This window comes from Bos javanicus, chromosome 19 (assembly GCF_032452875.1).
Source record: "Bos javanicus breed banteng chromosome 19, ARS-OSU_banteng_1.0, whole genome shotgun sequence".
NCBI lineage: Eukaryota > Metazoa > Chordata > Mammalia > Artiodactyla > Bovidae > Bos > Bos javanicus.
This window is the reverse complement of record NC_083886.1, coordinates 29047020-29061875: the sequence shown is the minus strand read 5'-3', so window position 1 is coordinate 29061875 and position 14856 is coordinate 29047020. Positions and strand designations below refer to the sequence as shown.

The window sequence follows — 14856 nt, the reverse complement described above, 5'->3', positions numbered from 1 at the left end:
CGGGGCCTGCCCCTCTCATGGAGGCGTGAATCAGGGTGTCTGCATCCTCTGAGCCAAAAAAGAGGCTTTTTCCATGGGTTTGTTAACAACAACACGACTGATGTTTGGGGCTGGGTAATACCTTGATTGGGGGGAGAGGGGGGAGGGCTGTCAGGTACTCTGTTCTGCCTATGAAAGTGTTAGTTGCTCAGTCTTGTCTGACTCTTTGCAACCCCATGGACTGTAGCCCACCAAGCCCCTCCATGGGATTTCTCAGGCAAGAATACCAGAGTGGATTGACATTTCCTGTGCTGCCACTCACTAAATGCTGGTAGCATGCCCGCGTCCAAGTCGTGACAGTCAGAAAATGTCTCCAGACCTTGCCAAATGTCCCCCCAGGTCGTGACAGTCAAAAAATGTCTCCAGGGATTTCCCTGGTGGTCCAGTGGTTAAGACTACATGCTTCCGATGCAGGGGGTATGGGTTCAATCCCCAGTCAGGGAACTGAGGTGCAACATGCATCAAGGCAAAAAAAAAAAAAAATGTCTCCAGACCTTGCCAAATGTCCCCCACGGGACAAAATAGCTCCTGGATTGAAAACCACTGGGATGGTGGAAGACAGATCGGCCTCGAGGTCCAGAGAATAGAACCACCCTCCGGGTGCTGCTCTCTGGTTGCTATGAGCCCACGAAATACTCAAGCTGCAGCACTCCGGAAGGTGGGGTTTATGCAGATAAGCTGCAGGTTTGGTCTGGGAGGCGGGCGGCTTTATGTAGATGAGGGGGCGGTGCCTGCATGTTGATTAGCTGGGCAGGCTGGCGACGCGGCTGGGAGCCTAGCGGGTCCCGCTGCGTTTTGGGCAGAGGTGGCATCTTTCTTCCGCCCCCTCCTTGTCCCTAAGTTCCTACCCTCCGAGAATCGCCCTCGACCTTCACCTTCGTCCATCTCTCCCTCTCCTCTCCGTGCCAGTGTCCCCGAATCCTAATCGCTCCACTCGTGGCACCCCCCCCCCCCCCGCGTTTCTCCTCTCCGCCGCAAACCCCGCGACCTCCAGCAGCCCGCCCGCGCGGGCCCGATCCTGCCTGGCGGCTCCCGCCGCAACCTCCTCAGCCTTCCCGCTCTCCCAGGGCTCGCGCCACTACCCCCTCGGGTGTCTCCCCTCGAGCTTCCCGGTTCCCTCTTCCTCCCGCCCCCTCGGAGCCCCCTTCCCCGCCTTGGCCGGCAGGCATGCAGGTGTCTATCGCATGTACTGAACAGAACCTTCGCAGCCGGAGCAGTGAGGACCGTCTGTGTGGACCCCGGCCGGGCCCCGGGGGCGGTAACGGCGGGCTGGTCGGCGGGGGGCATGGGAACCCTCCAGGGGGAGGAGGGTCGGGCCCCAAGGCCCGGGCCGCCGTGGTCCCCCGACCCCCAGCGCCCGCTGGGGCCCTCCGAGAGAGCACCGGCCGAGGCACTGGCATGAAATACAGGTATGGGGGTGGCCTGGCCGCCCGCCACATCTGCTTCCCTTTCCTGACCCCTGAGGCTTCCTAAGATGCTGCCAGGACCCCCCTCAAACTTCATCTCTTCTTCCCATCGCTGGCACTCCCTTACACGGTCCTTTATTTATTTATTTTTTGCTCTCTGTCCATTCCCCTGCCTAGTAGAAAATCAAGTTTACTGAGGTTGACCAGGCCTGTCAGACCCAAGGGATGCTCCTCTTTACCCCCAGGAAGGCCAGGGAAACGCAGATCTCCAGGCTGCACACCACCCCACCCAGCTTGGATGGAGTGTCCTTGGGTCGTGTCCTGGGAAGAGAGGGGAAGGAAACGGCTTCTCACTCTGGCCTGCTCAGGGTGCCTGACCCAGATATCGCCCCCACATACCCCAAGGTCTCCTGCACCCTTTCTTGGTGGGGAGGGAAGTGGGGCCCTCCGAAGGATGCACCACATCTCTCAAGCCCATGCCGAGGGCCAGGAACCAGGTGGGGAAGGTGGAATGAAATGTAACCGACTTGATCTCCGAGAACCGCTGAGCTCTCAGGACTACCAGTAGGGGAGAAGGGAGGGGCTCCTGCTCAGGAGTGAGTGGAGGTCACTGATCTGAAGTGGCTTTGTCACTTGAGGAATTTGATCCCTTCCATATGGCAGCCCTGATTGGGAAGCTTAGTGGAGTACCTGGATGGGGGGGCGGGGAGGAGGGGGCTCTCTGGTTTGAAGACAGACTTCATAAGCCAACAGGAGCAGAGCAAGTAGAAAGAAGGCGGAGAACTGGTCTTTCCTCTCAAACTCCCCACCCAGGTGTCCTACCTGCCTTTGTTAGAGGCCGGTCTGCCTAGCCTATTCAAGGACCTTGCCTGCCTGAATGCCTGAACTTGACTTGGTTTACCCCCTTCCACCCCAGTATCTGCCCTCTAGCACAGCACTCTATTGAGAATCTGTTTTCACAAACTCATCACCATTAGCCAGTCCTATTCCTCCCAGCCACCCTCTACCCCAACTCCACACATCCCAGAGATGACTCAAACGAACCCAGGACACACCAGAAGCAGCGTTAAGCAGGCAGCACATCTTCAGTGTGATAGGAGGGAACAGAGGCACTGGACCATGGCTCCAGAGGAACACTTCTTATTTGTTCACTTATTCTATGGCCGTGGCACTGCCCGATTCAGTGGGCCCACTGAGTCTAGTTTCTTTGGACTGAGACACCCTGAGGGCATCTCAGTCTGGAATGAGAGGAGCTGGAGGCTGATAATCTATGTCCCTAATGGAGGCTCCACCCCTTCCTGCTGCTTCTGTGTCCTGCAGGAACCTAGGAAAGTCTGGTCTTCGGGTATCCTGCCTTGGCCTAGGTGAGTTAGAAAGAAGAGGAATTAAGGGAAGGGGCAGGCATTCTTTCATGGCTGCCCGCCTCCCCCTACCCTGGTCTCATTTGCCTGGCTTCTCTCTTGCAGGTACCTGGGTCACATTTGGTTCTCAGATCTCAGATGAGGTACTGATACAAGTGATGGGACCTAGAAGCAGGGGGAGGGGGTATAAGGGAACCCAAAAGGGGGGAAAACGGACTTGGCTAGGGGTTTGGACAACAAGCATGGATAATGGTGGACTTGAGGCTGGAGAACGGGGAAAGGGAAGTGAATGTGATAACCAAGGTTGAGGTGTGATGGGTTAGAGTGCAGTGAGGAAGGTAACTGAGGCTGGTGGTTGATCTCCAACTCTTTCTCTCACCATCCTAGACAGCAGAGGATGTGCTGACAGTAGCCTACGAGCACGGTGTAAACCTGTTTGATACCGCCGAAGTGTATGCCGCAGGAAAGTAAGGACTGGGGTGAAAGAGCTAAGTTATACTTGGAAGGCTGAAAGAACATCAGGGCTTTTTGGTTTCCCCCCTAAAGAACTCTGGGAATTAAAGCATCACTAAGTTCCAGCCTTTCAGCCAATGGGCCCCCAAAGCATGTTGGGAACTATAGTCCCAACATCTGTCTCCCTCTAGTTTTGAGGGCAACAGGGCATACTGTGCAGTCAAAATAAAACCAAATATTTCTTGGACATCAGTTATGTGCAACTATGTGAGGATGACAAAGCTAAATTTTCAAACATACCATAACCACAGCACATATGGCTTCACACTGGGAATAATAAAAACTTTGGATGACCTACCCCGTCTCTTCTGGCAAACTCTTCTGCTTATCATTAAGACTTGTCCCAGATGTCAGCTTTCCCAAGAACCCTTTGCCCAACTCCCCAAAGTTGGTCACTACCCTCCTCAGCTCCCAAAGCACTTTACACTGCCCTCTGACACACGGTTCATCAATTACTGGTTTACAAGGCCATATTTGCTGCTCAACGAGGAGGGTTCTCCCTCCATAGAACTTGTCCTTTCTCATGTCACCTAAGTACCTACACGGGCTTCCCTGGTAGCTCAGCTGGTAAAGAATCTAGCTGCAATGCAAGAGACCCCAATTTGATTCCTAGGTCAGGAAGATACCCTGGAGAAGGGATAGACTAACCACTCCAGTATTCTTGGGCTTCCCTGGTGGTTCAGTTGGTGAAGGATCCGCCTGCAATGCGGGAGAAGACCTGGGTGGGACTTTGCAGAGACTAAAAGAAGGGAGAAGGCAACACAGATCGTTGGAAACAGATGAGACAGTATCCTCCCCAGCATCACTGTAGTTGGTCCCTCTTCTCTCATCCTATTCTATCCCTTCAGCACCCAGAATAGAGGTTCACTGTTGCACAACTGACATTTGTTGAATGAATGAATGAAAATGTACGACTGTAACCCTACTTCCAGGAGCCCCTTTTATTTAGAGTGGGACTGATGGCCCAATGGACTTCTCATTTATGTTCCATTTTACAAGGGAGAAATTAGTTGAAGGGAAAGGTGGGAGGAAGGAAAGAAACTGATCCATCTTGGAGGAGTCAGTACTTCTGCCTTGTTTTCCTTCCAGGGCTGAAAGAACCCTAGGAAACATCCTCAAGAGCAAAGGATGGAGGTAAGACATGTTTGGGGGTGTGGGGAGTTGCTGGGGACTATCCCCACATCCTTTTCTGGCTGGGTCTCCCATTTCTCTTTTTCTCCAGGAGATCAAGCTATGTCATCACCACCAAGATTTTTTGGGGAGGACAGTAAGTGGCTGCCTCACTATAGTCACTATAGTTAGGGAGAAGATCTGCAGACTGTGTGAAGGTGCATGGGATGGGGTGAGGAAAGCAGACCATGCACCTGCTCCCCCAGGTCTGCCTCCTCCCTGTGAGGACCCCTACCACCTCGGTTCCTCATGGCTCCAGGCCAGCCATGGTCTCTTATCTTTGACGCACCTCATCTTTGACTTATCTTTTCCTACAGGGCAGAAACCGAGCGAGGCTTGAGCCGCAAACACATCATTGAAGGTGAGGACTGGGAACCTGAGCTGGCTGAGGACGGAAGCTAGAGAAGTTGGGAATATTCTCTGAAGCTATAAGTCTGAGGCTCTGAATAGGGAAGCTGGGATTTAGGTGTCCATGGCAGAGGGGTAAGGTCTGATTTCTTAGGCAGCTAAAGCTGGAAAGCTTACCTTCCTCTCCCTGTGCTTACCCCAGGCTTGCGAGGATCCCTGGAACGCCTCCAGTTGGGATATGTGGACATCGTCTTTGCCAATCGTTCAGATCCCAACAGTCCCATGGAGGGTAAAGCAGCACCCCAACCTTGACAGCCCTTCAAAACTGAGCACTTCTTAAACCTTCAGCAGAAGCCAGGCTCTGCTCAGGAGGTCTCCCAAGTTCTACAGTGGAGGCTCAGACCCCAGGACTTGGACAGGGAGGGAAGTGAAGAGCAGATGCCAACCTCTCACAGGGATGAGTGGGGTCTTGGTGGGGCAGGTGGAGGTCTGCAGATCTGGAACTCAGGAGGCCAGGGGTCTGAGAGTGAAGCTTTCCTTCTCCTATGTGCCTAGAGATTGTGCGAGCCATGACCTACGTCATCAACCAGGGCCTGGCCCTATACTGGGGGACATCCCGATGGGGGGCTGCAGAAATCATGGTGAGTGTGCCACCTACCGCCCCCATCTCACAACTTGTTACCACCTTTCACATGGCCACTCCCAACCCCACTCTGCTGGAGGAGGGGGAGTGGAAGACAATGGAAGGAGTGCTCTGACCCCTGTCTCTTCCCCGCCCCAACCCAGGAGGCCTACTCCATGGCCAGACAGTTCAATCTGATCCCTCCAGTGTGTGAACAAGCTGAGCACCATCTGTTTCAGAGAGAGAAGGTGGAGATGCAGCTGCCAGAGCTCTACCACAAGATTGGTTCGCAGTCCCCTCATCCCTGCCTTTCCCTCGGCCTCACCATCACTGAGATCCCCTTCCCACATCCGGTCCTCTCCGTCTTAGGTGTTGGCTCAGTCACCTGGTCCCCTCTGGCCTGTGGCCTCATCACTAGCAAGTATGATGGGCGAGTTCCAGATACCTGCAGGGTCACCATCAAGGTGAGATCTGGGGGCTTGGGATGGCAGGAGTGGACTGAGTGAGAAGTGGTCTCTTGATGAATCTCCTTGGCCTCCAGGGCTACCAGTGGCACAAAGACAAAGTGCAAAGTGAGGATGGCAAGAAACAACAAGCCAAAGTCATGGACCTCCTCCCCATCGCTCACCAGCTGGGCTGCACTGTGGCGCAGCTTGCTATTGGTGAGACACTGCCAGTCCTGGACCCTGCAGGGTCCTTGTCTCCGCCTAAGAGCTACCAAACCACAGACTGGTTTGTTCCTGGGCGGTCCTTCTTCCTCAGAGACCCCTCTGAAGTCTGGGTGTTCACTGTTTCCCACCAGTTCTCTCTCTCTTTTTCCTTCTCGGGCCCAGCGTGGTGTCTCCGCAGTGAAGGGGTCAGCTCGGTCTTGCTGGGGGTGTCCAGTGCGGAGCAGCTGGTGGAGCATCTGGGCGCCCTGCAGGTGAGCGAGGGACTCAGAGCCAGAGCTCATCTCTGTCCCTTCCCCAGCAGTCAAGACCTTGATGTCCAACCCAGAATGGGCCTGAGGTGAGTCACCTCACTTTGCAAATGAGTGGTCCAAGGGCGAGAAGGTAAAGCAGAAGCACAGCTGTGACTTCGCCGCGCTGTGAGGCTCCCCGGGTCCTCGAACCTCCTGCCCTCTTTCAAGGACCCTGCATGCACCATTCTCTCCATCACCCCATTCAATTCCAGGTGCTGAGTCAGCTGACCCCGCAGACGGTGATAGAGATAGACGGGCTCCTGGGCAACAAGCCTCATCCCAAGAAATAGTCCACCTGGGACGCAGGAACCCGAACCCGAACCCGAACCCGGATCCGGTTCCACTGCACTCACAGAAACGCGTCTCCGCCTCTGCCTCCCTCCCGCTCCGGATCCCTCCACGCAGCGGCCGAGACAGGGCGACCCCGCCCACTAACGAGTTCCAGCTTTGAGTAGCGATAGCATGAACAAAGCCATATCCTCCCGCAGTGGGGCCTGAGAGGGAAAGTAGTCCGCCGCCCCCTGCTACGTCCACCTAGGCCTTCCTGCTAATCCTGGGCATGAGCTACTGGGCCGTCCCCTCTCTGCTACTTGGTCTCGCTCCTTTTCTCTTCCCGTAATCGCCGAGGTCCAGGGAAAAACAAAAAGGCATATACAAGACCTATGCAGAGTACCTCGAAAGTGGCCCTTGAAATGTCATCAAGGAGTTGTGAGTTCTAATAAGAAGTGAGTTGTGGTGTCACCTGGAAAAAAGGAAATGGGACTCTTAAATTCGTTACAAAGGAAGCCAGGCTGGTCCTGGCAGGAAGTAAATGATGACTTTTGGGAAACCGGGACCCTGCCTCAGCCAGGACGTGGAGAAAGGCATAAAACTAGAATTCGTATTGATGCTTTGTTCTTGCGGAGAGGGGTAGACTGGGGAGTGCAGTAGCAAAGCATCAGTGAGGAAAATTTGATGGTCAGTGTATAGAGTGTCCTGGCGGAAGTGGCCAGGGAAGACCTTGGAAAGCACACTGGGCCTCACTTCGCAGAAAACAGTGACAGCCTTTAGTCACCGCAGGGAAATGGGGCTAACATAAAAGGTCTGGAGATAAACTTTTGAGCCTTGAGCAGGACTTCCTACCTGGCAGGGGAGGACTGTAGTCTTCCTCCTGGCAATAATCTTAAAGCAATAATGATGGCCTCTCTTGTGCAAGACTTCCCAGGGAACTGTAAATAAAATCTCAGCTTGATCATTACTTACTTTGTCTGAAATTGCTGGGGGTTGAGCGTTAGGCTCTCAGTCTCACCTGTTTGACCCCCTGCCCCCTGCCAGTAGAAAACTCCAGGACTCTTCCTCTCCACTGCTCATGTACCTTAGTGAGCCAGGCATCTTGCTCCTAGTCACTGATCTCATCAAAGACCAGGTTTTCTTCTTTCAGTCACCACATGCCTTGGAACCCAGAGGTCTGGCTTCATAGCTGTGTTGCTCCTCCCTCTGACACTCTTACTCTTGTTTTGTTTTGAAAAGTTATATTAGCCAAGTGTCTTATTTCCCTCTTTCCTGATACCCAATGCATGCCAAGTTGATTGAGCCATGGCCAACTCTTTGGAACCCTCTGGACCATAGCCTGCCAGGCTCCTCTGTCCATGGGGTTTTCGAGGCAAAATAATGAAGTGGATTGCCATTTCCTCCTCCAGGGGTTCTTCCTGACCCAGGGATCGAACCCATGTTTCTTACGTCTCCTACATTGGCAGGCAGGTTCTTTACCACTGGTGCCACCTAGGAAGCCTGATACCCACACTATCCAAAAAACTGTCTGGGTGGTTTTCTTGTAGCTGAGTGGGAGGCACTGTTCTCAGATGGAGGACTTGGGGAAGGAGAGGTAAAATGAAAACTGGTCTATGGTTGAAATGATACAGGGAGAGAATAGAGCTGTTATAAAAAGAAAACAAGCGAAAGATCAGGTGTGAGAGTGGCACAAAAGCAGAATCAAATGGGATTATGTCAGATACTTACCCTTATTCCCTAAAGAACTCTGATTTACCTGGGACAGAAAGTGGGTGGAAAGTTACAACCTTTAATGATCACAAGGCAGGGGAGGATGAGCTCTGCCTTCCTTAAAATATAACCTTACCATCTCCCTTCTTCCCATCCTCACCCTTCCTTGATCCTGAAGCTGGGAGAGCAGAGTAAAACCAATTTCCAGAAGAGAGAAGTCAGCAGCATGCCATTTACTGGATTAGCAACCAACCGGATCAACTAATGAACACTTACATCCACTATCATCTCCCACTCATTTGGGAAGACTGTGGAGGAAACAAAGAGGTAAAATGTATGACTAAACTAAGCTTAGTTATTCTGTAACGAACATAGGAGAATTTATAAATTCAAAATGGTACTCTCCTTAAATAGTTACCTTGGAGGGTCATGAACCTCCTTCATTTAATGCCTCTTTCATTGCTCAAAACATTTTTTAAAAGTCCTCTTAAAATTACCTTCAGAGGCAGTTATAAACCCCTTCTAAGAAACCTTCCTTTATTGTCACACCTTGTTATATAGGCCATGCTGCTCCTCGTGTGGGATTTTAGTTCCCTGACTGGGGCCCCCCTGGGCAGTGAAAGCGCCAAGTCCTAACCACTGGACCGCTGGCGAATTCCCTCACATACCATATTTATCATTCACCTCATTCATTAATTGAGTGAGAACTTACCTATTGGGTCCTACTGTGGTACAGCACAGGGACACAGTGGTGAACAAAACCTGGCTCAGCAACCTTTGTGGAGTTTACAGATGGGGAAGGCAAAGTAACCCCCAAACACACACACAAACTTAGGTTGTCCGAAGTCCAGAGGAAAGCACTGGTGTTACCAGAGTGTACAGTGAGTATCTGACATGGTGAGGCTGCAAAGAGAGCTGAAGGATGAGTGGGTGTTGCTAAGGTAAAAGCAAGGTTAGGGGAACAGCACACGGGAAAACCTTGTGGGGGAAACAAACAGACAAGTCAGAGGTCTCCAAAGGCTGAATGTCTAAAGAAGAAAGGCAAGCAGAATGTGAGACTTGGTGGTTTCAGAGCATGTTTGGCCTTGTAGGGACTTCAGCATATTATCTTTATCCTAAGGACAGCAGGAAACCCTCAAAAATCCGTTATCTTGATACACAACAGATCACCCCCCAAATTTAGTGGCTTAAAGAAACATTTTAAAACTATTTTTACTCCATGATTCTGTGGATTGGCTGGGAGTGTGTTCTGCTGTTTTCACCTGGGCTCGTTCACGTGGCTGCATTCAGCCCATAGAGCAGCTGAACAGGAAAATCCAGTGACCTCACTGGTACACCTGGCCGTTAGTGCTGGCTGTTGACTGGGGCTCCTCCCTTCTCCAAGTGGCTTCATCCACCAGCAAACTTCCTTACATGGTGGTCTCAGGGCAGTGTTCCAAAGGCAGAAGCCATAAGGCCTCTGAAGGAATGATGCTCCAGAACTCACACATCATCATTCTTGCCACATTTTATTAGTCAAAGCAAGTCATGAGGTGAACCCAGGTTCAAGGGAGAGGAAACAGATCCCAATTCTTGATGGGAGAAGCAGCAAAGTCACATATTTTAGGAATTTGGGGGTATTAAACCATGACTCCATTAAAAGTTTGTTGTTTAAAGAATGTTTATATATTTATTTGGCTGCACCAGGTCTTAGTTGAGGCACGCGTGAGCTTTAGTTGCACAAAGATCTTTCTTTAGTTATGGCATGTGGGGTCTAATTCCCTGACCAGGGATTGAACCCAGGCCCTGTGCACTGGGAACTCAGAGTCTTAGCCACTGGACCACCTGCTGTAAAAGTTTTTGTTTTTAACAGGAATGGAAGGGATATGTGGTGGTGGTGGTTTAGTCGCTAAGTTGTGTCTGACTTTTATGACCCCATGAACTGTAGCCTGCCAGGCTCTTCTGTCCATGGGATTCTCCCATGGGAGGCAAGAATATTGGAGGGGGTTGCTATTTCCTTCTCCAGGGATCTTCCCGACCCAGGAATCGAACCTGGGTCTCCTGCATTGCAGGCAGATTTTAACAGGAATGGAAGGGATATATGGTAGGACATAATTAGGCTTGAGTTTTGGAAAGATCGCTGTAAGCAGTGTGGAGAGAAGTCTGCAGAAGGCCAGAATAACTGTGGACAGACTGGTGAAGAGGCTTCTGTTTACAGAAGAGATAATGGCAGCTTGAACCAGGGTGGTATACTGGAGGTAGAGAAAAGCAGATGAATTAGTTTTAGGAGGCAAAATGTACCAGGCCTAGTGATAAGGGAGGTAAAGGAACGTGAACTCAAGGAAGGGATCTAGGTTTGACACCTAGGTTTCTGGTATTGGGTAAAGAGATAAGAAAATTGGAAGAGATGCTGCTTTAGGTGGGGAGATCATCATTTTGGATTCTTGATAAACAAGAAAGGAAGCTGAGCAGGTGACTGGATAGTCCAGGTCTAGAGCTAGAAGGCTTTGGCTACCACTTTAGGAGCATTTATATAGTCAAATTTACCTTAAAAGACTTAATCACCAACCAAAGATATTAAAAGATGTGAGATCTCTAAGCACCATTACAAAGAGAAGTTCCCCCCAAATGTGAGTTATGACAGCATCATTGGAATAAATAGCTTCCTCCAAGTAATCATAAGACAATAATACTTAGTTCTGAAAAGATATAAAATAATTAAAAATAGTGATATATCTTCTCACAAAAGATTACTCTCTAAGGTTTAAAGAATCTAGTTTTTAAAAACCAGTTTTATATTGCCTGTTACAGCCAGTAAATGCCATGAGTGTGGAGAATCCCATCTTGTGTTCACCAAAAGAAATAGGGGTTGAGAATATTGTGCCTGGACCATCAGTGGTTAAGCTGTGCACTTCCACTGAATGGGGTGAGGATTCTATCCCTGGTTGAGGACTCTAAAATCCTGAATGCCCCACGGTTATGCCAAAAAAAAAAAAAAAGGAAAAGAAAAGAATATGTTGGGTGCCAGAAAGTTAAAGTGAACACAATATAGGAGAGGGCGTAAAATAATAATAGCAGCTAATATGTGTTTACTGTGTGCCAGGCATCATTCTAAGCACCTTACATATGTAAGCTGATTCAATCCTATTATCATCCATATTTTATAGATGAGAAAGCCAAGGCCCAGCGGAGTTAGGTAACTTGCTCAAAGTGTCACAACTGGTAAACTGGGTTTAGGCCCTGTCCTATGAACCTCCACAACAGTGCCTAGACTGTGGGTCCAGGAGAGGCAGGTGAGGCGGGAGCTGGGGGTGGGTGCGGCACCAAGAGGGAATGTGGGCTGTGAATACTATGTCCTGTTTACCCGTGGCGGAAGTCGGACCCCTGAGTCAGAGCTTAGGCTGGGTTGCTTTGCTGGAGCCATCATGGTGCGTGGGTGTCCAGGCCTGGCTACTCAGGAAGGAGAAGATTCCCAGCATTCCTGGGCCTGGTATCTAGGGCCTTCCTTAGGTTGAGATGTCGGCTGGGAGTTCAACAGTTTGAGGAGAATAAAATTTGGGAAGCCAGCCTTACAAGAACAGAGGGAGGTTGAATATAAGGGCAATGGAGCGCAGCGTCTGCTCAAACGCCCGGGGACCTTCTAAAGATTGGGCAGAACGGGCAGTGTCACTGGCTTAGGAAGTATGTTGTGAAAGAGCCTGAGAAACCCGTGCAGTGATTGAGGGCTCAGGCTCAGTAACTGGGAGGTTGCACACAGTACAATTAAGGAGCGCTGGCGCTGCGTGGGGGCATTAAGGAAGGCGTGCCTAGAGTTGGAGGTGCCGCACCTCCCCGTCCCCAGTCCAGGCACCACCTAGGCGGCCTCCCTGCCCCAGCTTCGCTGAGGCATGCATTCCGGACCTCGCACCTCCACCACCCACGCTCGTGCTACCAAGGGGAGAAGCCTGACTGCGACGTGACGTCGCGAAGGGGCGGGGTCTCATTATTTAAAAGAGGCGAGAGGCCGCGGGGCGGGCCCCAGGACGGGCCCGCTAGGTGTGTCCACAGAGCTGGTCTCGTGAGTGACGCCCTCGAGTCCGCGGCGGGCAAGATGCAGCTCCTGGTGAGGATACCGTCTCTTCCAGAGCGCGGCGAGCTGGACTGCAACATCTGCTACCGGCCTTTCAACCTCGGGGACCGCGCACCCCGCCGCCTGCCCGGGACGGCGCGCGCCCGCTGCGGCCACACGCTCTGCACCGCGTGCCTGCGCGAGCTGGCGGCGCGCGGCGACGGTGGCGGGGCGGTGGCGCGCGCGGTGCGCCTGCGCCGCCTCATCACGTGCCCTTTCTGTCGCGCGCCCACCCGGCTCCCGCGCGGCGGAGTCGCGGAGATTTCTGTCGACCCGGACTTACGGTCGCGCTTGGAGGCAAAAGTCAGGCGCGAATCTGATGAGGCGGGTGGCCACGCGAACCGAGAGACCGATGACGAGGAAAAGGAGAGCGAGAAAGGGGCGGGGCCTAGGAGCGCAGGGTGGCGCGCGCTCCGACGGCTCTGGGCCCGGGTGCTGGTGCCCGTGCGCGGGTGGCGGCGCCCGCTGCCTAGCAACGGTGAGGGGCCATCTGAGAGGCCGTGGAGGGAGAGCACCAGGGAACGCCGGGTTCGGCAGCGTCTTTCCACTGACCTTAACCCTCCTCCTTTCCCCCAGTGCTGTACTGTCCAGAGGTCAAGGACTTGGCCCACATGACCCGCTACACGCCGTGACCGGGGAACTCTGAAGCTACGGCAGAAGAAAGGTGGGAGCTGCGTTCTTGGGGGCGCGCTGTAGTACTGATGGTAGTCTGATGCCAAGACTACCACCCGTCACATCCTGGATTGGCATGGATGAGGGAGGTGAGCCAAGGGCAGGAGGGAACACCCTGGGAGGTGTTAATATTGCGCTGCAGAGGCTCCTAGGCGAATCGCCCCCGTCTACTGACTGTGCCAGCCTTGCGTATTTAGGATGGAGTGGCTTAGGGATGATGGAAACAGTCTCCGTTCTCGGGGGAAGAACAGACTGTTTCCCTAGCTGTGACTTTGGCTTTTCTCCAGGGCAGCTCTGGTGTGTGGGAGCAACAGGTCCCATTTTAGCAATTCTGTGTCAATGATTTTAAAGATGGAACGGGAGAGAAGAGGCCGATTTTCATGTCGTGTTAATCTCACTTCTCTAGCACTTAAGAGAAGTGAGAAAAATACACTGTATCCACCCTACCCTCCTCCACTGGTATGCCTACTGTTTCCCCATCCCCAGAACTGTTTCTAAAATTATCAAGATGCATCTCTACCTATGAGATTAGGAGCCTTGCTTCATTTCAGAATCTCCCTTTAACTAGTTAGGGCAGGCATGAGAAGGTCCAAAGGGCATTTATCTGAGTCAGCTCATTAGTGCTTATCAAGGAGAGAAGCGAGTGCCATTTGGCAAAGACATTGAATTGTAAACCTTTGATAATATCTGTGTTATCTTTACAGTCCCAAGGAAAGAGTCACTACCGAAAAATGCTAATAATACAGTTTTAAACTTGTGTCCCATAACTGGACTTCACCAATTTTTAGGGTGTGAGTTTTAGTTAAAAATCCTGTTACTCTCTCATGATAATATAGTTAGAGTCAAGAACTAACAGCATCCGCATCACTGGGAGCTTGGTGGAAGAACAGAATCTCAGGATTTCAGTTTAGACTGACTGACTTGGACTCTGCATTTTACCAGGAATCCCAGGTGATCCATTTAAATAAAAATTTAAGCAGCACTGGTCCAGGTTCTAGACTATCTAGGATATCACCATCTGTGGTTGGAATATTTAAAACACAACTGATATAAATGATATAGTTTTATTCAAGGTTCCTAAAATGACACTCTTATTAACTGAAGAAATTTAAACTTTGTGTGCATAGTTTAATGTGTTGAATTTTCCTCTGAGTTTTAAAAATGTGAACTTACTAATAAACCTCAATTTTTCTAATCCTGTTTTTGCCTTTTTCCTGTCCTTAAGTCTGCTGTCTCAGTTTAAATTTTCCCTCTTTGGGGAGCCCTTTCTCGGCCTTCAGCCTGCTGTTTTCTGATTGCTTGTTAGAATTGCAGTTTTTAATATAATAGCCTCAAAAATTTAAGTGTCTGGTCTCAGCTTCTAAGAAGCTCCGGTAGTGAACAATACATGTCAAGGTGCAGTGTCTAGCAGTTCACATCTTTGGCAAGCTATGCAGGTCTGACCACCCTCCCCCCAGTTCCTTTAAAATATAAGTGTGCTTCTGCAAACTGGGAACTGAACCTGTGAAGCTGTAGTGACCTCTACTGACTCTTGGCAGAACTAAACAACCTGAAGGTGGAAAGGATGCTCCAAAGGATGCCTGAAGGCAGCTGTGGACCTTGTCAGGCGCCCCTCCCATTCCACTTCTGTCCAGTGAACCCCGCCTCGCTGGCCCCACCCTGGGGCCTGTGAGGTATCCTGCTGTCACCCTCCACAC

General features: G+C 51.4%; 2 protein-coding genes across 6 annotated transcripts in view; both read left to right on the top strand.

The window, feature by feature from the left end:
- Positions 1-43: 43 nt before the first annotated feature.
- Positions 44-7657, top strand: KCNAB3 (potassium voltage-gated channel subfamily A regulatory beta subunit 3). Of its 2 annotated transcripts, XM_061389654.1 has the most exons (14): positions 44-1448; positions 2766-2809; positions 2912-2949; positions 3194-3273; positions 4409-4453; positions 4542-4586; positions 4807-4850; positions 5040-5126; positions 5393-5478; positions 5624-5744; positions 5829-5923; positions 6001-6121; positions 6293-6381; positions 6633-7657. In XM_061389654.1, exons 1-14 carry the CDS (start codon positions 1207-1209, stop codon positions 6708-6710), a joined length of 1215 nt encoding a protein of 404 aa, XP_061245638.1. In that variant the 5' UTR covers positions 44-1206; the 3' UTR covers positions 6711-7657. The 2 variants fall into 2 exon arrangements, with proteins under 2 accessions (XP_061245638.1, XP_061245637.1); XM_061389653.1 differs by having other exon boundaries at positions 5624-5923.
- A 3529-nt stretch (positions 7658-11186) lies between these two features.
- RNF227 (ring finger protein 227) overlaps positions 11187-14856 on the top strand; it is a 52029-nt gene continuing 48359 nt past the window's right edge. For 2 of the 4 annotated variants that reach the window (XR_009731125.1, XR_009731126.1), the window contains exons 1-2: positions 11187-12965; positions 13064-13151. Coding sequence is in view for 2 of the 4 variants with exons in the window: in XM_061389702.1 (XP_061245686.1) it covers positions 12470-12965; positions 13064-13119 (552 nt within the window). In the remaining 2 variants the exon portion in view is untranslated. Of the gene's footprint in view, positions 12966-13063; positions 14208-14856 lie in introns of those variants that run through there. The other 2 variants (XM_061389702.1, XM_061389701.1) reach the window with 2 other exon arrangements.